Source organism: Adiantum capillus-veneris, chromosome 8, assembly GCF_014529385.1.
Source record: "Adiantum capillus-veneris isolate H3 chromosome 8, ASM1452938v2, whole genome shotgun sequence".
NCBI classification, from domain to species: domain Eukaryota; kingdom Viridiplantae; phylum Streptophyta; class Polypodiopsida; order Polypodiales; family Pteridaceae; genus Adiantum; species Adiantum capillus-veneris.
In genome coordinates, this window is record NC_140938.1 from 67,034,751 (window position 1) to 67,055,429 (window position 20,679).

The 20,679-nt window shown below is 38.0% G+C and overlaps 1 protein-coding gene across 2 annotated transcripts in view; it reads left to right on the forward strand.

Annotated features, from left to right (window-relative positions):
* LOC147452285 (pyruvate kinase isozyme G, chloroplastic-like) overlaps positions 1-4,360 on the forward strand; it is an 80,560-nt gene extending 76,200 nt beyond the window's left edge. Inside the window, exons 5-13 of one of the 2 annotated variants that reach the window (XM_086518041.1) lie at positions 564-674; positions 825-913; positions 1,707-1,769; positions 1,835-2,010; positions 2,093-2,195; positions 3,043-3,191; positions 3,510-3,618; positions 3,705-3,849; positions 3,951-4,360. In XM_086518041.1, the coding sequence (XP_086374167.1) occupies positions 564-674; positions 825-913; positions 1,707-1,769; positions 1,835-2,010; positions 2,093-2,195; positions 3,043-3,191; positions 3,510-3,618; positions 3,705-3,827 (923 nt within the window). In that variant the 3' untranslated portion in view covers positions 3,828-3,849; positions 3,951-4,360. The remainder of the gene's footprint in view (positions 1-563; positions 675-824; positions 914-1,706; positions 1,770-1,834; positions 2,011-2,092; positions 2,196-3,042; positions 3,192-3,509; positions 3,619-3,704; positions 3,850-3,950) is intronic. The other variant, XM_086518042.1, reaches the window with a different exon arrangement.
* The last annotated feature ends 16,319 nt before the right edge of the window (positions 4,361-20,679 follow it).

The following is a 20,679-nucleotide window of genomic DNA, read 5'->3' on the forward strand; positions in this document are numbered from 1 at the left end:
GTAATGTTTACTGTCATAAGAAACTTCTATTATGGTCCGTCAAGATTGCCATTGGAGCTTTATCTCACGAGCATGCAAATGGACCAGACCGGGAACGGTTTCAGTGGATTTTGAACAGATAATACCTGCTCAATATAAGCAGGTACTTGATAGATAGACCACGCTGTTGCCAGTCTCCAAATATACATGTTAGTTTGAAGGTTCTATTGGAACGTGAAATAACAAAAAAGACTCTCTGCAAAAAGCTCTCTTTTCAGGCCGAGAATAGGACAAGTTTCTACCTTGAGCTATCTACTTAGTTGTACAGATAGAAATATACAGACTTCTCTGTGTGTTTGCAGTTTGTATACATTTCTACTGTCCTGCTTACAAAAAGTGTGATTTTGCATCATATGTAACAATGATAATCTTCATAAAATGTTTGTGGATTAGAGGTTTTGTAAATGTTTACAAATAGCTGAATATTGAGGAGCTGAAGGATAATCTTCTTTTCTGTTTGTAGTGGATTTCTGCTTTTTTCTGCATGTATGACAGTTTCCTTGATTCTTTGCTTCTGATTTCAGAGAAAGACTGGGAAGATATCAAATTTGGAGTGGAGAATGAAGTGGACTTCTATGCCGTCTCTTTTGTCAAAGATGCACAAGTTGTGCATGAGTTGAAAGATTATCTCAAAAGTAATGTGAGCTACACTGATGAACCCTGTGAAGCCTTTTATGCTATCAACTGATAGTTAGAAGCTAAGTTAGTCTTTACAAAGCTAGCCTATTGGCTGCCAAATGAGTTGCTCTATTACCATTTAAAGTTTGCGATGTGCCTAACTGCAGGTTGTCAAGCTGATATCCATGTGATTGTAAAGATAGAGAGTGCTGATTCAATTGTGAATCTCCAGTCTATTATAGATGCATCTGATGGGGTAAGTTACTCTCAGCTCACTATCATAGAACTCGTTTTCTTCTGCTTAACAATGTTTGGGAACTGGCCAAGTTGTTATCTACTGTGCACGAGTATTCAATCTTGTAGACATAGAGTCTGGTTATCTCAATATTGTATTAGCACGGGGTGGGTATCTCAGATGGCATGATTTATTAGCACAAATCAACATAAACTTCAAGTTTCAAAGCGGATTCTCATCCAGTGGCAATACATGCATTGTAGACTTAGTCACTGTCTAGTCTTTTACAAAACCGTGTCAGTGTGGATTCGCAAGCCGCTTATACTGGATGCGCTGCGAGACTAACAGATATTTAACAGATTTTTTTGGCCACAAACTTATGTAGTAGGCTTGCCAGATGCTGACGCTCGTTGCACTCTGAGATAGACAGACAGTGACTTGTTTTGCATGGATAACCCTCGCTGACAAATTTATGTAGTGCTCCTCCCTTCTTTTCTGCACATAGAAGGGTGTGTATGTTGTGATTGGAATGAACTGCACGCAGACCGTTCCGTCAAATCCCAAAGCATGGGAAGTGAAATCAAAAGAGAGATTCTGATTAATCCAAGGTCCATGTATCAAGAAGGTTTCAGCTGGACAAAAACAAATAGGCATATTACACAGATCTCCAGAGGTTAGGCATTTTTATCAAAAGCTAAAGTGTGGGATTTGGCTAAATTGGGTTATGATGATCAGGCAACCTTGCTTGCAGGACTTTAGGAAGTTTGAATTTTCTGCAAATGTGCCACATAAGCCTCTTTTTTGTTACATGCAGGCAATGGTTGCTCGAGGAGACCTTGGGGCAGAGCTCCCTATAGAAGAGGTCCCTTTGCTTCAGGTAAAAATTCAGGCTTTCTTCTTTTAAGATTGTTGGGCATTTTGAACACGTTCCTTCTTGTCCAGGAAGAAATCATCAGAATGTGTAGAGGTGCAGGAAAAGCAGTCATAGTGGCAACAAATATGCTTGAGAGTATGATTAATCATCCTACACCTACACGAGCAGAAGTCTCTGACATTGCTATTGCAGTGCGTGAAGGAGCTGATGCTATAATGTTGTCTGGGGAGACAGCACATGGAAAGTTGGTGCACTTCCCTCAAGACTGCATGCATGTTTCCATGTTTACCTGGTTGTCTTTCTTTAACTGGTAGAGACTGATTCAGGTACCCTTTGAAGGCTGTGAAGGTGATGCATACAGTTGCTTTGCGTACTGAGGCAACCGTGTCTGAAGTGAATGCACCGGAAAATCTTGGCTATGCATTTAAGGTAAAGTGACACTTTGCCACAGAAAATCAATGTGTATTTCTCGTCCTTGCTGGCCAAGGTTGAGTGCTTAAGTAAGAGTTACAAAAAGAGATTGCATGTTCGAGGTGGCCTTTGCATGAGATGTATAACCGCAGCACCCAAATCCCACAGAACAAAGAAGAATTTGGAAGTCCACTTAGGTTGATTTTGTCGTTCTTCCAAATCAGGCAAAAAGCGTGTATGAGCATCTTCCATGACGATGATGATAGAACTGCGGGTAGAGAAACAGAGGGATCTCAATGGTCTGCCTCATTAGGTGATCCCACCAAAGGCACTCGTGTTCAAGGCCAGGACCCCTAACAACACAAGCACAAGAGATGCCTTACCTATAGACTTATTTGTACCGTCATGTCTTGTTAAGTTAGGTTGTTATAAAGCAGTAACTTAGGAGGCTTAAGCCTATTGGTTGATAACTATCTAGTTACAGTTTTTCAAAGTGAGAAGTCTGCTCGAAGAAAGGGATATAGTGTTCGAAGATATATAATGGTATGGCACTAGTAGGTTTGATTCAGTGGTTTTACAAAATTTTCAAGGCCTAAAGCATTTTCCAGATTGCTGGAAACCAGTAAAGTCTAGAGTTTTACCAGATTTACTTGTTACTCTGGCCAAAGTGTGTCATCTCTATCATCTATTGTTACGATATCTTGTTACAAAATTTGTGCCCTTTCAACATTGTTTCAAGCGAGGTTTAAGGAAATCAGTGCATTGTGAGATGAAAGTATTGCAATGCTGTATGTTTGGCATCTGTTGTGTAATGTTTGCTATCATCAGTAACATTGCTCACTCTTTACTGAATTTTTCTTTACAGAGGCACATGAGCGAGATGTTTGCGTATCATGCTACCATGATGTCAAACACACTTGGTACAGCTGTGCTGGTTTTTACAAGATCTGGGTTTATGGCCATGCTCCTAAGCCATTATCGACCGACTGGGACTGTTTTTGCTTTTACCAATGAGTAAGTCAATCGAGGTTATAGAAGTCATCTTAGTAAGCACGGCCATTGGTCGTGTTGTGTTTGCAAAATCTACAAAATCAGCCAAGGGGATATAGCTGTTGCAATGTGACATATAGATCATCTAGTCGCCAACTTTGAAATGTATGTAGTCCCCCCCCACACACAGACACACACGCCCCCCCCCGCCAACCAAAAAACAAAAACAAAAAAATTCTACCAAAGAATGTTTATATGGTCATCTCCATGAGAAGTAACAATCTTTCAGGTATTTTTTCTAAATTTCATGTGTCTGTCTGATAGTTCATCCTTTGAATGCAGGGTGAAAGTTCAGAGAAGGTTAGCACTCTATCATGGAGTCCGGCCGATCATCACAACGTTCTTAGATGATGGAGAGAAGACCTTCTGTGAAGCTTTGTCATTTCTACAAGTCAGTCTCTGAAAAAGCCCGTCTCACAAGCATTTAAGTAAGAACGTCTGAGTATGTACTGATGACCAAAATTTTGTGGCTTTCAGAAGCGTGGCCTTCTGAAGGAAGGTGAGGAAATTACTCTTGTGCAGAGTGGCCAAACACCCATCTGGCGGTCCGAATCGACACACCTGATTCAAGTAAGAAGAGCTGGTGAAAGGGGCAAGTGAATAAAACCCACACAAAATGAAGGTACAGTAATTGCACTATGTAAACATTCAAATTATCATAATTGCTTATATAATGCTTTTGCTTAGATTAATAACAATCAGGATATTGATCATGTTATATAGGCAGGCATGCATTTGGGAGGAGTGGCTGTCTGTTGTTTGAGCGAGAGTCTACAACTGAGGATGGTTGAGGATATCACCCAATCTACAACATCAAATGCCAATAAAGTGGGTTATCGATAATCACCTGTTTTTGTGAGGGTAGTGGTCATTTACACACAGATTGTTGACATATTTTCTTCCTTTTGTAGCTAGGACCTCATAGTACTCACACATCCACTGAATAATATCCTAATAATGTCATATATATATTTATGTCCAGCAATCTACTCATTCTTTTCATACAGACCAGCAAATGGACATATAATTTCCAGTTTGTAGTATGAATTTCCCGCTTGAAGATGAAAAATCCCGATTGTAGTTTCATTGGACCTTAATTTTCAAGGTAAAAAATTGGGCATTTTAGTTATAAATCCTTGTAAAAACCTCAGATTTGAGCATAAATCCTGGTTGTCTGGTTAGTTTGACCTTAAACGACAAGGTTAAGAAAATGCTTTTTTTGAGCGTTTTACACGGAGTATTGTAAAATCTCGTCTCCAATGATTGCCTTGAAAATTTCAAGTCAAATGCTCAATAATTTTTTCATGGCGAGTTCTATGGGGGATTCTGTCTCTCGCTTTGCACAAGCATTTCAACTTTATGATAAAGATGTTATTCTACCCTCTTTAGATTCTCCATGTACACAAAGCAGTTGTTTTACATTTAGTGCAATGTATGGGATGCCAAGCATTGGGTCCTTTTGTAAAGGACAATCGAGGCCAGTCTTTTTTGGGAGAGCAATTGTACCTAGAAGTTGAGGCATTGTGCGCCTACTTGAAAAATCCTCCTAGAAAATCCCTCTTGAATAATAGTTCTTGAGTCTTAAGCCTCGTCGGATAGATCTTTGAGGTCTCTTGGGATTGTTTGGGAGGCGAGGTTTTTTTTTTTGGGGGTGCAGGGACATAACATTGAGGGCTTTGATTGCTTGATACGAGCATATGAAGCTATTATTGGGTGCCATATGTCAAGGCAGATATTCATCTTCTCATGCAGATATTCATCTCTCATGCAGATATTCATCTTCTCATGAGAGATTCCCTAAAAGAACTTTCCAAGGATGTCAATGCATATCTGGAACTGCAAAATTAAATTTAGAAAGGTCATATTTGTTAGCCTTTTAGCTTTATGATATTTTTTAATCTCCATTAGAAGAGAGTTACATTTCATCATGTGCTTTTTTTGGTTTATGGGAAACAATGGACTTGGTTAAGACTTGGATATGCTCTCTCTCTCTCTCTCTCTCTCTCTCTCTCTCTCTCTCTCTCTCTCTCTCTCTCTGGATAGTTTGCTACGACATTAAAACTCTCTTCTTCTTCTTCTCTCTCTCTCTCTCTCTCTCTCTCTCTCTCTCTCTCTCTCTCTCTCTCTCGTTCAGAGAGGGTTTCGGACCACTCTCTAGAGTTATGCGGTACGAGGATCAGAGATGCTTGGGTTTGTTTTTGCTCGAGCTGCGCAGACAGAGAGAGCCTGATGAGAGGAGAGATCAGCCAGTCTCAGAGACGGATCACAGACTTCTTTAGAGCATACACTGGACACTCGGAGGAGCTTGCCGCCTCACACTTGAGGCACACTGATCGACCGAGCGACTGAGCTAGGGAGATCCAGACGCCCATGACTGCGGAGGACCACACAGCATCGACGGAGGTTGCATCAGAGGATTCGGATCACTTTGGCCCAGCATGCATAACTCCCGGTCAGGCTATTGACCATGGAGGAGATTGATGAGATCCGCCAGAGACCGATGCTGGATCTTTTGTGATCTGTGATTTAGCTATCCCACCTAGTTGGATCTTTTATGATCTGTGATTTAGTTATCCCACCTATCTGCTTAGATCACACCTAGCTGTTTTAGATTCCATAGCATTTTATTTTGTCATTTTTGCTACTCCGACTTTGTATCAGATCCACCACATTGTAACTTTCTGGTCTCGTAGGTCATTCTGGCCTTCTGAGGACGTTAATATAACATTTCATTTCATTTCATTTCTCTCTCTCTCTCTCTCTCTCTCTCTCTCTGGTAGATTGGTTATGCCATTTCCCTCTTGACTAACGAGTCTTGAGTTCAACTCTCGTCAAATAGATCTTTTGATGTTTCTTGGGATAGTTTCCCAGGACGTAAAATTCTCTTCTTCTCTCTCTCTCTCTCTCTCTCTCTCTCTCACACACACACACACACACACACACCCACACACCCACCCTCTTAAAAGTACTAGAATTAGTACCCTAACCTAGCCTTCCCATAAGTCTCGGTTTGCGTTGTTGATTTCCTACCATTGGCTAAATTCTTGGATCTTGCTTTTAAAAAAAAGGTTTGACCTTTTAGTTGTAATTCTCTCTTTAAAACCATGGCTCGATTGTGGACAAAGAGGACTTCTTTATCTCTCCTCTCAAGTACGAGGATGTAATCCTAGGGGCACCATGGTTTGATCGCATGGCTGCCAATGTTAAATTCCTTGAAAGAAAATCTACTTTAAGTTCAAGGAAAAAGATATGTACATAGATGCCAAAGAGATGGGTAACACCATACCCATTGTACATACGCAACCTTTCAAGAAGTCAATAAAGAGCTTTATTTTTGTGTACGTGATTTTTGTTAAAGATTTTCAAAATGAACCTAATGCCTTAGCAAAAGAAAATATAAACAATCACAAGGAATTAGAGTTATCCAATTTTCTCAAGGGGTTTCAAGATGTCTAAGTTTGTAACCTCTTTTATGGAGGAATGTGATTGCAAGCATGCCTTATTGCATGATTCTTAATCTTTACTAAAATCGGAAAATAAATCCCTCTTGTGTCATGACCTATGACTTTTTCTTACTTCTTTGTGGAGTGTGGGCCTCCATTGTTTCCTCTCTAATGGTATGTTTGCTCCAAAAAATGAGGGGACCCAATTGTGTGAAAATCCTCCCTTGTCTATCCTGGTGATTGGTATCACTCAAAATTTAGTGGGGTTTGAACCCTGGTGAGAATTGTATTCCCATGGTTGGTATTGAACCTTGGTAGAAACTTAGCTTGGCGGTTATTGGTCTTGGGTATTGAGGGTGGTTATTAATTGCCCACCATACCTGTTGGTACGTGTTGCAACTTGTCTTTTTGGGGCTTGTCGTCTCTTGTTCTTCTACATGGGAATGACATCACTCCCTTGCATATCTCAAGTAGTACTGCCTACTGAAGGGCTATGAGCTTTTGTTTAGCGGACATACCTCCCCCTTTGTGTTTTACATACGGCATCATTATGAGGCTATGGCACCATGTGGTTTGTTAGGATGACTGCTCAAATAAGCCTTGTTAGCTTGCATTGGGGATTGGAGAGTATTTTGTAATCAAAGGACATGTTGGACTTGGCATGGAGAGAAGCGGAATCTTCAATCTACTACCTTGTTCATCATATTGTTGTTTGCCTTGCTTAGCCTTGGTTAATGTTAGTTATTTCACTTCTACGTTAAAGAGAGAAATCACTTGGTTTTTATTTTTGGTTCACTTGTACTTGAGAAAGAAAGAGGGACTATCTTGCCTTGCTAATTCTAGTATGAAGATTGTTGATGATATTGCTTCCTTACAAGTTATCTTTTTCTTCAAACAAATTTGTGTTTTGAAGGCAACTAATAATAATAATAATTTTTTTGGTCCTAGGAAACTAGGCAATTGATTATTTTCGACTTGAATTACTTTTGGTCGCTTCATAATGTTGGAGAGTTTAATAATGTTGTATGCCTTGGCTGAATCTGGTTGTTTTCTTAAATAAAATGCCAGATGATTGGATTTCTTTATATAAATGTACTTAGGTTTTTATGGTGATCTTGAAAATTGAAAAATTGGCAATAAACAAGAACCTAATGGTTTTTTCTTCTCTCCTTTGGTAAAGTTGTACTCAGGATTTCATCCTTGAATCTTAAAAAGTTTAAAGCTATTAGCCAATGGATACTCCTCCTCTCCATGATAGGTCCTAGCTTGTCGTAGACATTTAAAGGTCAGTAGCTTTTTGATTTGTTCTTAACCATGTGGTTTCTCAGCTTGGATTACTCTAAAATGCTAGATATCTTATTGTGTGCATTTGATTGCTTGGGGATTTTTTGACATCATTAAACTTGGATTGTTTAAGACAATAGGGTTTTTGTTTTTGAATGTAGTTAAGGAGGATGTGTTAAACACTATGCTGTGACCAATTTAGGTTACATGGTACTTTAGTGCTGTTTTCTAGAGCATTTAAGCTAGGTAGCATTATACGTTATTCAAGATTTGTTTATTCATAAATAATCCATGTTTTGTTCGTTAAAGCTTATCGATAATAATCATACTCGTTCATCGCTTATTTTATTCATTAACTCCCGGATGCTCTCTGAGATTCCCACAGGTACATGATTCACTACCCCATTAAAAGGGTAGCATGTACTCGAACCCCCGCAAGGCCAATGTTAACCCCTCCAGCTGCTCCCGTAGCCACCCGAGCAAGCACAACGAGTTGCTGCCTTTTTGAAGCTGCACAAATAAAAAAAAGAGCTTATCCCCCTCCCCCCCACCTCGCGTGTCTCGCTGCACCCCCTTCTCTCCCATCCTCTGCGCATGCCCGACTGATCTGATGCCGCCTGCTCACACTCGATAGCTGGTCTTCTTGCCGCGTCGTCATTCCTATCCTTCGCCATAAGGGAACCTCGTAAAGATTCTTCTTGCAATTTCTTTTCCAGAATGTGTAGGACATACTTGCTCAAACTACGAAGCCTTTGTTTGCATTAAGGGAGCATGAGGCCATTGCAAGGTAAAGTTAAAAATTTGAAAAAGATCAAATTTGATGTTTTAAAATGAAAGTAATTCAATTGGGTGCTTTTACTTAAATTGCAATAAATGTTCTTTTTTTGGTTGATCTCTATAACTTACTTGCTCAAGCTGCAAAGCTAACCCCGAGCATTTTGTTTGCATGAGGGGAGCATTGATCTCATGAGGGGAGAACGAGGGCCATTGCAAGGTAAAGTTTAAAAATTTGTAAAATATTAAATTTGATATTTTTCAATGGAAGTAATTCATTGGTATGTGAGGTTTAGACCTCTAGATCTAAACATAAAATATATCATCAAAGTTTAGTGTTAGTACGTTAGTTAGTAAAGAAATGATAGGTACTTGATAGCTATCTCTAAATATATACAATAGTACATAATGTACTACTCTTAGAATTAAAAAGTAAAAAATGATAGCTATTTTCCTCTATACACAAAATATTAGTGATAACTATCTCCCTTAGCTATTTTTGAACACAAAAAATAGTAGTGAGAGCTATTTGGAAACATAAAAAAGCACTCGAGTGATGAGTACAAGGTGGCTGTAGTGCATCGTAGGTGTGTCTACTTGGATGTTAGAACAAATGCTCAAACTTCTAAGTTGACCAGTATGCATACGAATTAGTAGATGTAGTCTCTTGGTTGTAAACAGTGTGCTCTTATCTCCATGTGGACATTTAGGATCGAGACAAAATATAGAGTGTCTTGGTTGTTATGAGGATTTATTCTTACTTCCAAGTGGACATTTAGGAGAATATAGAGTCTTTTGGTTGTTATGAGGAATTAGTCTTACTTCCAAGTGGACATTTAAGATTGTAATGAAGCTAATATGTATAGTCGGTTGGTTGTTATGAGGCTTTACTCTTACTTCCAAGCAAATATCTAGGATTGTGATAAAGCTAATATGTATTGTCCCTTGGTTGTTATGAGGATTAGCTTGTACCTCTAAGTGGACATTTAAGGTTGTGTTAGTGAAAATAGGATTTGTCCATGGATGTTATGAGGTTGAGCTCTTCACTTTGACATTTAGAAGCATTGCAAACTGCCCTTGGTTGTTACACAAGTTACCTTTGAGTAGGCTAAAAAATAGGGTTTGTATAAATTGTTTCTAAACATTTGCTTTTAACTTTAAGTGAACATACAAGATGATTTAAATTTAAGAATCATTGGGTTGTTTAGGGTTCAATCTCCATATAAATATTTATATGATATATCTTTCTATCATCCTTCTAGTTTATTACTTGTATGAGCCACTTTTGTTACGAGATTGGGTACCCCCTGTTGTATGTGTCTAACTGCAATTGGAATAACTGGCTTAATTGTTAATTATGTGCGTCTATTTGATTTTATTAATTGTGAGTGTATGATTATTTGTACATTGGAATTCTGAGAGTTGAGGAGGTGTCGGCAAATAATAATCCTCTCAGTCATTTTATCATTGCACAGTATTTTAGACACTAGCTCTAGTGAGAACTCATCCTTAGGGGACATGCAATAAGAGACGTGTTCCACTCAAATACTAAAGTGGACTAGTTGTAAAAGAGGGCCCTCCAATTTTGGCAGTCATAACTCAAATAATAAATTAAATACCAAACTCCACAAGAAGGGTGCCGTATAGTTTGGGGCTATGATTTTAGGCCTTCTTGTGCAAGTGCCCTAAATTTTCCCTTCCTTCTTGTGCAAGCTACTGTAAATAGCTCTAGTGAGAACTCATCCTTAGGGGACATGCAATAAGAGAAGTGTTCCACTCAAATACTAAAGTGGACTAGTTGTAAAAGAGGGCCCTCCAATTTTGGCAGTCATAACTCAAATAATAAATTAAATACCAAACTCCACAAGAAGGGTGCCGTATAGTTTGGGGCTATGATTTTAGGCCTTCTTGTGCAAGTGCCCTAAATTTTCCCTTCCCTCTCTCTTATACTATGTTGTGTTATTCTGGGTACTCGAGGATTATGTCTACATCTCTTGCAATCCTTCTTACACTCTTTTACACTCTGTCCTTGTCAATCTTTTCTCTTGTGTGTGTGTGTGGATGTCATAATCTAGGGGGGTGTGTGTACTTGTTTTTGGGAGAGAAGGTGACATGTTGATAGTGAAGTCTATGAAGAGTTGTTGAATTGTCCAAGCAACTGGTCTCCCCAACTCCCAACAGTGGTATCAAAGCCTTTGGTTTGAGGAAATTAGTAATCAAATTAAAAAATTTAACGAGCAAATTGCGAATCAACATTATCAAATCTGCAAATTGAAGCTGATCAGCAATTGATCGAAAAATCGAAAAATTAAAGTTGATCGCCATCTTCAATATGGTCAATTTAAATTTCAAATGACAGCTAACTCTTGGCGATTGTGAAGGCAAAAGAGCGAGAGTCGAAGAAGTAAAGGGTTCTAGAGATTTTGAAGGAGTGGTGATTGAGAGCTCGTCATCGGAGTGCTTTGAAGAAATCTTAGAATATCAAAATCCGGTATAGATAAAATAGTATCAAGAAGTAGCAGATCTGGAAGCAGTTACAAAATCAAATATTGATTTAGTGGAATTAAGAAGATACTTCCTTTAAGAGCGTTCAAAGCTTTGTTAAAGGAGAAATTGATATTCAAGATGGCGCCTGCAAGCAATGGAACGAGCAAAGATTGCCACTCGGAAGATCCGATTGCAACACTTGACGGTCTTTAATCACACAAGAAGATTTTTGGGTTGCGAAAGCTGCGGCAATTTGTAGCCGAAGGACTAAACATATGACACAAAGGAGGTCTGAAAAAGAAAACTGATGTGGAAATCCTCCCTTGTGGGCAAGCAACATCACTGTTCATCGAGGCTATCCTGCACAAGCCCTGCATCGGAAGGAGAGCCTTGGTTCGTTGGTCATTTTTCCGTCCTTCTTTGTGAGCCAAAAATGGCTACAAAGGCCGCCATCAACTCTGTTTTGCCGCCCGCTGTCTTTGATTAAAAAAAAAAAAAAGATAAAGAAAGAAAGAAAAAGCACGCAATGATGACACATCTTTCACAGCCGCCCACGATTGCTGAGCAGCTTGCTAATCTGCAACAATCTCTCACTTATGAATGTATACGAAGGCAAGAGCTTGAAGATAAATTATTGCATTCTGCACGCATAGAATCTGCACCGGCACCCAAGCAAAACAAAATTAGTAGAAAAGCCTTCACTTGCAAGGATTTTGATGGTACTAAAGATGCTACATGGTTCTAGCACGGGTTAGTCAGTTAGATGACTATTTTCATGATGAAGACTTTCCCGAACGTGAAATGGTAAAGTGTGCATCAAATCATCTCATCAGTAGCATTGCATTGATGTTTGGTGGAACGCTACCAGAGAGCATGGTAAAAGACCACGTACCTGACATGCATTCAAAAAGTTATTTTTACCTTAGTTTTTGCCCACACAGTATAAAACTAAAGCATGATGCCAGTGGGATTTAAATCGACAGGGTCGAAATGAAGATGTATAGGGCTACACTGATCGTTTTTGGAACTGTTTAATTCAATTGCAAGCTATTGAATATGTTCGTCTCACAGGAAATTGAAGCGCAAGTATATATCTGGCTCAGCACTAGGAATTGGTGCTGAGGTAGATATGTTTCAACCAAATTCACTGTCAAAGGCTATTAATTTGGCTCTTAATGCGGAGAAGAAGAAAGGTGGACAACCCTCTCACATTGAACAACTGCTAAATCGTAACAAGAGAGATTCTTTCTCTCCTAAATTTGACAAGGAAAAACATCAAAGCCGTACTTTTTCAAGAGACATAGATTTGATAACTCCGCTACTACAGCTTCTCAACCTTATGTTAACAACAACAGCAACACACAACAACGAGGCAACCAAAATTCTTCCAACCAACGTCCTGCTCAAAACTCTGATGGTAACAAAAGGATGAAGTGTTTCAAATGTTTTCAGTATGGTCACTATGCAGATAAGTGCCCAAAAGGTTCTGCTAAGAGAAATGGCCAACCCAATGGTCAATCCAATGGAGTCACCCAAAATCCAAACGAAAGACCTTTCAACAACAACCTCCCCAACGGTGCTACTGTTAACCTCATCGAAGATGCTAATCCCAACGACAATGAAGTGAAGCCAATTAGGGTGAGGGATATGATCCTGAGTATGATCACGATGAAAACCATCTTAAGGTACTCATATATCTCCTCACACTTTGTTTAAAGTGCAAGGCATAATCAAGGGTGAAAATGTCACCATTCTTTTAGATGATGGCAGTAGCCATGATTTTATTTCTGCACAATTGACATGACAACTCTCTCTCTGTGAAATTCCTTCACCTCAAAAAGTCAAAATTGTTTTTAATAATCAACGTTTTAACTGCAAAACCCAAGTCATTGTTGAAGTTTGCATTGGTGAATTTACATAAGTACGTACATTTCTAGTAGCACCATTGCATGGTCTTGATATGATTTTGAGAATGCCATTCCGCCATGAATTTGATCCATTGATTAATTATAAAACACGTACCATGTCTCTCACTCATAATAATCAAAATTTCACCATCCAAGCAACACTAGCACATCAAAAATTTCCACTTCTCTCTCACATTCAAGCCAAAAGAGCATTTCGAAAACAAGGGGACAACATATCTAGTGCTTGTAAATAAAACCTCCACTGAAACTGAAACCTCACATAACTCCTCAAATGATGATTTTCTCTCACAATTTAAGAATTGTTTCATGCATGATCTACCACCTGGAATTCAACCTTCACGCCCAAAAGACCACAAAATAGATATTATATCGGGTAGTGAATCTCCTTATAGAGCACCTTACGTGTAAATCCAACTACACACAGGGAGATATAAACTCAAATCACTGACTTTCTTGATCGAGGACTTATAAGACCTATTAGTTCACCATATGGAGCTCCAGTACTTCTTGTTAGGAAGGAAAATGGAACTTTTCGTATGTGTATTGACTACAGGCAAACATCTTTAGCAAAATTGACCTCAAATCAGGGTATCACCAAGTCAAAATGTTTGACCAAGATGTCTACAAAATTTCTTTTACAACACAAACGGGACATTATTAATTTCTTGTCATGCCATTTGGTCTAACAAATGCACCAGCCACATTCATACGCATGAAGAACATAATTCTTATTGACCATCAATATTTTGTGATCGTATTCTTTGATGATATTCTTGTATTTAGTAAATCAAAACAAGCATAAAGAGCACTTAACACGCGTATTTGATCTGCTTGCACATAACCACTCGTATCTAAATCTTGAAAGGAGTTCATTTTTCTAGTCTGAATTTGAATATTTGGGACACATTGTATTAGGCAAGGGAATACATGTAGACCCTAAGAAAATTGAAGCCATTCAGTCATGGACTAGATCCAAAAATTTGTATAAACTTTGTTCTTTTATTGGTCTATGCAGTTATTACAAGAAGTTTGTACGTAACTTTGCTTACAAATCTCATTGCCTCACTCTCCTGTTAAAGAAAAATTCTCCTTATGTATGGTCTAATTTTCAAGAAAGTTCCTTTAATGCACTCAAGAATGCTTTGATAAATACACCAATACTATAATTACCGATTTGGATAGACCATCCCTTGTTGTAATCACTGATGCTAGTGAAAAAGATATCGGTGCAGTTGTTATGCAAGATAACCATCCACTTGCATTTGAAAGTCATAAATTTAAACCGTCTGAAGCAAAATTTAGTGTATTCCAAAAATGTGTGCAAAAAATTCTTAATCATATGCAACCATGTGTTTTTGAAATCAACATCTTGTGCATAAATGTCAAGCATTGAATCAAATGAAGTGCCCGTAATAGTTGATAAATTATTAAGAGAGGGTCTTCGACTCAAAGTATTAGCAACAACATTTTCTTTACCAAGTTGGTATTGAATTTTGGGTTGAAAACTTTGGATGAAGGAAGCCCACTTAATATGTTTATCATCTATTAAGGATTGAGACAGTAAATACTTGATACTTTGTTGATCAGTTTTGATGATTAAATCAGCACCCATTAAATAGTGTTTCCAAATTTTTAAGACGTGTACAACAACAGTCAACTAAACCTTTTTGTACATTAATCATTGAAGAGTTGCACAAACCATCCTATTCTGGACATAGAGGGTTTGATGCTACTTTTCAAAACTTATGTTGTGATTTTTATTGGCCTGCTATGAAAACTAATGTTAAACAGTATGTTTCAACTTGTTTGATTTGTCAAAAGATAAAAAAAGCAACATGTAAGAAATTGAGACTTTTACACCCTCTCCCCATTCTTGAAAAACCTTGGAAACATATTTCAATGGATTTTGTTACTGGATTTTCACTCACTGTTCAAAAGCATGATATGATTTGGACTGTTTTTGATCATTTTTCTGAACAAGCATACTTCATTCCTTTTTAGAAAACACTCACAACACATCGAGTTGCACTTCTATTTCTTAAAGCTGTCTTTCCACATCATGGTTTGCCTAAAGTCGTAATATCTGATCGAGATTCCAAATTTTGTAGTGCTTTTTGGACTATTGTCTTTGAGAATTTTGGAACTACTCTTGATTTTACTTCTGCATTCCATCCCGAGTCTAATGGTCAAACTGAAGTCACTAATTGCACTATTATTAACTTGGTAAAAGCTTATGTTTCTTCTCAACCCTAGAAATGAGATGATGACCTGCATATTTTACAGTTTGTATATAATAACACCATTCACACTGCCACATGTAAATCTCTATTTGAAATTGTGTACGGTCATTCTCTGCCTACTCTTGCTTCATGTCTTTCTAACGTTGTGTCCGCCTTTGATGATTTTACTGCTAATTTTCATGATATCTATGCAAGTGTGCATTTTGCTATTAAACACTCACAAGAACTTTACACTAAACATGCTAACAAGCATCGTAAGGCACACCAGTTTAAGGATGGTGATTATGTTATGCTTCACATCAAAAAATGAAGGATTAAAAGTGTTGATACTAATGTTTTTTTGTTAAACTTGCTCCTCGTTTTTATGATCCATTCAATATTTATGCCGGGATCAATGATGTTTCATTTTGTTTAGACAAGTAACTTTACATTAATACATTTACAATGCATTCCACATTAGTCTTTTAAGACCTTTTAGAGGACCCCTACCTACATATCACATTTATGAGGATCCACCTTTACTTGTGGACCAAGAAGAACAACTCATCTTTGCACAAATAGTTGATCATGACACCACCACCACACGCAGTGGCATGGTTTATAACCGTTATCTTTTGACAGTCAAAGGCCACCCCAGAGAGGATGCCAAATGGATGCCTGAAAAGTTTTTCCGCGACTTCTCAGACCTTCTCCACACTTTCTATCACTCACGGCCAATTGATTCTCTATTGAGAAACTGAGGACAGTTGCTATCCCTAGTGGAAAGGATGTTACGAGACTGGGCACCCACCTATTGTAGTGGCTAACTGCAATTGGGATAGCTGGCTTAATGGTTAATTATCTCATGTCTATTTGATTTTACTAAATGTGAGTGCATGATGATTTGTAGATTGGAATTTTGGGAGTTGACAAGGAGGCACTGGCAAATTATAATTCTCTTGGTCTCTTTATCCTTGCACATTATTTTAAACTTTTAATTCAATAAGCCACTATGGCTGCTGTAAATAGCTCTAGTGAGAGGCTCACCCTTAGGGGACATGCAATAAGTGATCTGATCCACTCAAATACTAAAGTGGATTAGTTGTAAAAGAGGGAGCTGACACCCATAACTCAAATAATAAATAAATACCAAAATCCACAAAAAGGGTGCCATGGAGTTTGGGGCTATGACTTAGGCCTTTCTTGTGTAGATGCCCTAAATTTTCCCTTCCCCCTCTCTTATACTATGCTGTGTTATTCTGTGTACTCCATGATTATGTCTACATCTCTTGCAATCCTTCTTACACTCTCTTACACTTTGTCCTTGTCAATATTTTCTCTTGTGTGTGTGTGTGTGTGTGTGTGTGTGTGTGTGTGTGTGTGCGTGCTATCATAATCTAGGTGTGCGTGTATTTGTACTTGGTTTTGGAAGAGAAGGTGACATGTTGATGATGAAGTCTGTGAAGAATTGTTGAATTGTCCAAGCAACCGGTCTCCCCAACTCCCAACAGCTTTTAATATTGATACTTCATGCTCTCTGCCAAGAGCTTACAAGGGCTTCACATTCAATTACTGTAAGTACCGTACTTTATTTGTAGCCGCTTTGAAGACATGAGATGAGGGAAAGAGTGGAACTATGTGGAAGAGCTTGTCCATGGCAAAACATCATTCCACCTTTGGTGTAGAACTTGTGGGCATTGCTTTCATGGCAATGCAGCTCACATTAAAGAGCATCTATTTAGGGTGGGTACCATCATAGGACATTGTGGTGCACTGCCATTAGACATACAAGTGCACTTTGCTAGCTATGTGAAAGAGCAAGGTCTGCTATCTAAAAGGCAGAAGGGCATGTGTGGTGAGATTGCTACTAGTGCCTTTAATTGTGCAACATCTTCAACAAATGAAGAGTGTAGTCAAAGTACTCCAACGGTTGCATTGCAAGGGACCCACAATGGTGCCTCTACCTCTGTTGTGGTGAATGATAGCCATGCTATATGTAGCAAGGTTGGCATCCCTCAAACTTTACATGTGTATCTTGAAAAGAAAGATATGCTTGATCTACACCTGAACTGGACACAAGCTTTCATGGCTTGTGGAATTTCCTGAACAATGTAAAACATACAGTCATTTCCACAACCAAAAAAGGTTTTGAAATGCGTGATTACAATTAAATGTGCATACAATACATAGACAAGGTGAAGTCATAGACAAAGGCCATCCTCAAGAAAATAGTTCTTGACCTGTACCTACATTTGGGTGTACCATAGCACTCGATGGATGGACAAGCTGTCAGAAGAATCCTTTAATCAATTTCATGCTCATATGTCCTAGGGGTCTGATGTCTTTGGAGGACATCACATCTCTCTAAAAGAAAGAACGAGTAATTTTATTTGAAAGGTGCACGAGCAGTGTATCACAAAATTAGGTGGCCCAAAAAATGTTATTGCAATTATGACCGACAATGAAAAAAATTATTTAAGTGTGAGATTTTCAATTCAAGAAAAGTACCTTGAAATAATTGGGGTGCCTTGTGCTACTCATTTTCTAAACCTTCTTCAAAAGGACTTTGGTAAGATCACCATTATAAAGCAAGTTCTCTTGGAAGTCAACCATGTGGTGAAGTTCCTAAGAGAATATTAATATTCTTTTTCCTTGTTTTGGACGAAGTCACTAAACAAAAAACTACAGATTTTTTTGTACCACACACTTTGCCATCACATTCTTTGTTCTTAGTGATCTACTAGTGGTAAAATCATCGTCCACAAAAATATTTGCAGACCAAAGATGAGAGGCATGGATCTCAAAGTATCCAAGCCTCTCCACTGCGGCCAAAAAATGTGTGTCTTGTCTATAGAACCCATCATTTGGCAAAAGATAGAGAAGGTGGTTTCCATTTCCAAGCCATTTGCAAAGCTGCTAACGATTGTTGACACTGACAAGTTTGCAATTGCCAAAGTATACTGGTTCATGTCACAAGCGATGTGCCAATTGAAATAATTCAATAATTTTAGTTAAGAGAGAAATCCCAATTGATGATGGGCCTAATTGCATACACCATTGCATGGAGTAGTGTTAACTAAGTCAATGTCAATTAACAGGAGTTGCTAAAGACCAAAGACGTACGGATGCACATCGAGGATGAATACGAAGAAGCAATAAAGATTGGAGTTACACATTTCAAATTTTGCCAAAATGGTCACGTATTGTAAATTCATGATTTATTTCAAGCCATTGTAATATTTTAATGTGTTATGGGCTCAATGGGAGTTCCAAGCTGTAAAGAACAGGTTAGTTAATGTGCCTAGGTAACAGATTCAGTAAGTGGTGGAGCCCTAAAGGCCTTGGGCGCCCGGACATTGCATATTTTTACCCTAGGTATATAAGGCAGTGTGTAAAAGAAATTAGGGTTCTCAAGCTCATTTGTGGAGAGCACTCTTTGGTGAGAGCTCTTGAGGTGTGTGGCTATGGAGTCCTTGAGTTTCTCCTTGCTCATGAGACTTGATTAACACTAATCAATGATTCATTCTCTTTCACTATGTCTCTCTCATGCTTCATATGATTGCCTATGATGCTTAGATTAGCTAGATCTTAACTAATTAGTGGTTAATCTCTCTAATCTTGTGTGATTGCCCTCTCTTGCTTGTGTGTGCATGTAGGTTTGATTGGGGAGTGGTGCTCGATAGATCTATGTGTGTGTGCTTGCGATTAGTGTGTTGCATGATAGGATTAGTGTTGTGTGCGTCTTGCAATCATAGTGTGTGTGATTGGGTTGATTAGAGGTGAAGAGAAGTGGATGTGGAGATTGCCCTTCATTGCGGCTTAGATCCTTCATAGGCCAAGAAGCTCACCTCGTAGAGTTAACCATTTGTGTTGCCATAATTAGTTCACTAAACTGTGTGAGTGTTTTTATGCCCTAGCTGGGTAGCTCATCCTTCCGGATTGATATTTTGTTGGTCATTGGAGCTATGCAACGATGGAACCCCCAACAAGTAGCTTTTGTTTTTTGATCCAAAGTTCCAATTGAACGGTCCAAGATCCAATGCGGAGGTAATGGGTAAATTCAAGAACATATGTCAAAAATTTTTGTCGGGAAATGAAGGAGGAAATGAAGGAAGAGAGTCCCTCTACCAAAGAGTGATCCTTGGCATCTTGATGCAATAAACTCCCTTATGGTGAAAAAATTACGGAAGGAAAAAAGTTTACCTTCAATATGCGGTAAACCAAAGTGCTTTTTATTGGAGCTTCAAGTGGTAGTTGTAGCACAATTAGTCAGTCTTTGAATTCATCCACTCCAATGTAGAAATCATTTAGATCCATCACGTGCTGAGAAATTTGGTCTAACTTTATTTTGTTTCTTTTTGAGATAAATGTTATGGTGAACTATGTAAAGAAACCAATGTGACTATTTCAATATAGGTTGGGATTTTAGAGTTAATATCGACATTTAAATGACAACAAAGTATGAATAAGTGACATAGATCAACATTTCTAAGGAATGATGGGCCTAAATAATTGTGTGTAAAAATTCAAATTATTAATATTTTTCATGGGGATGACACTAATTAATGACGTTTTTCTTCTTGCAACATTCTCTTGATCAAATGTTATGTGTGACATGTATATATGAATTTTCCTTTGAAATGTATTTTATCAATATTGAGAATGTCTAAATCTAATCCCTAATAATAATATATGTTGCACTAAAGTAACATGGTGACATTTGCTTATTAAAACAAAAAGTCAAAGCAAAATCTTAGTTGTGAAAAACTTCTTTCATTTAAGGATAATCTATAATTTTTTAGTTATAAATGTTTTGAAAATGAAAGGAAAATCTACAACTAAAAAATATGTTTTAAATCAAAAGGTTGAAAATAAGTCACTAGATCCTTAAATGAAGGGACCCATTTACAGACTAAACAAAGACAAAAAAAAAGAAAGAAAGTGAAGTGAGCATTAACTGAAGGGACCAAATTACAATGATGAAATGAATCATTTACATTATGAAAGGAAGATATAATGTTTATAATCCTTAAAAGAAGACAACAAAGAAGTTAAGTGAGCATTAAAAGAAGGGATCAACTTACAATGATGAAAAGAGCCATTTACATTATAAACATGGTGAAGAATCATGGTGGCCTGCTAAAGGAATGTAATGCAAAAGTAGATTAGTGTTTGTATAATTTTTTTTCACAACAAAGGTTGTAGAGAGGGTATATTATAAAGGCAATAATAGATATATGGCAAAAGGTGACTAATAGGTTAAGTTGTTTCAATGGTAAACATGGAGAAGTTACTGTTGACCAAACGTTTGGCCGAA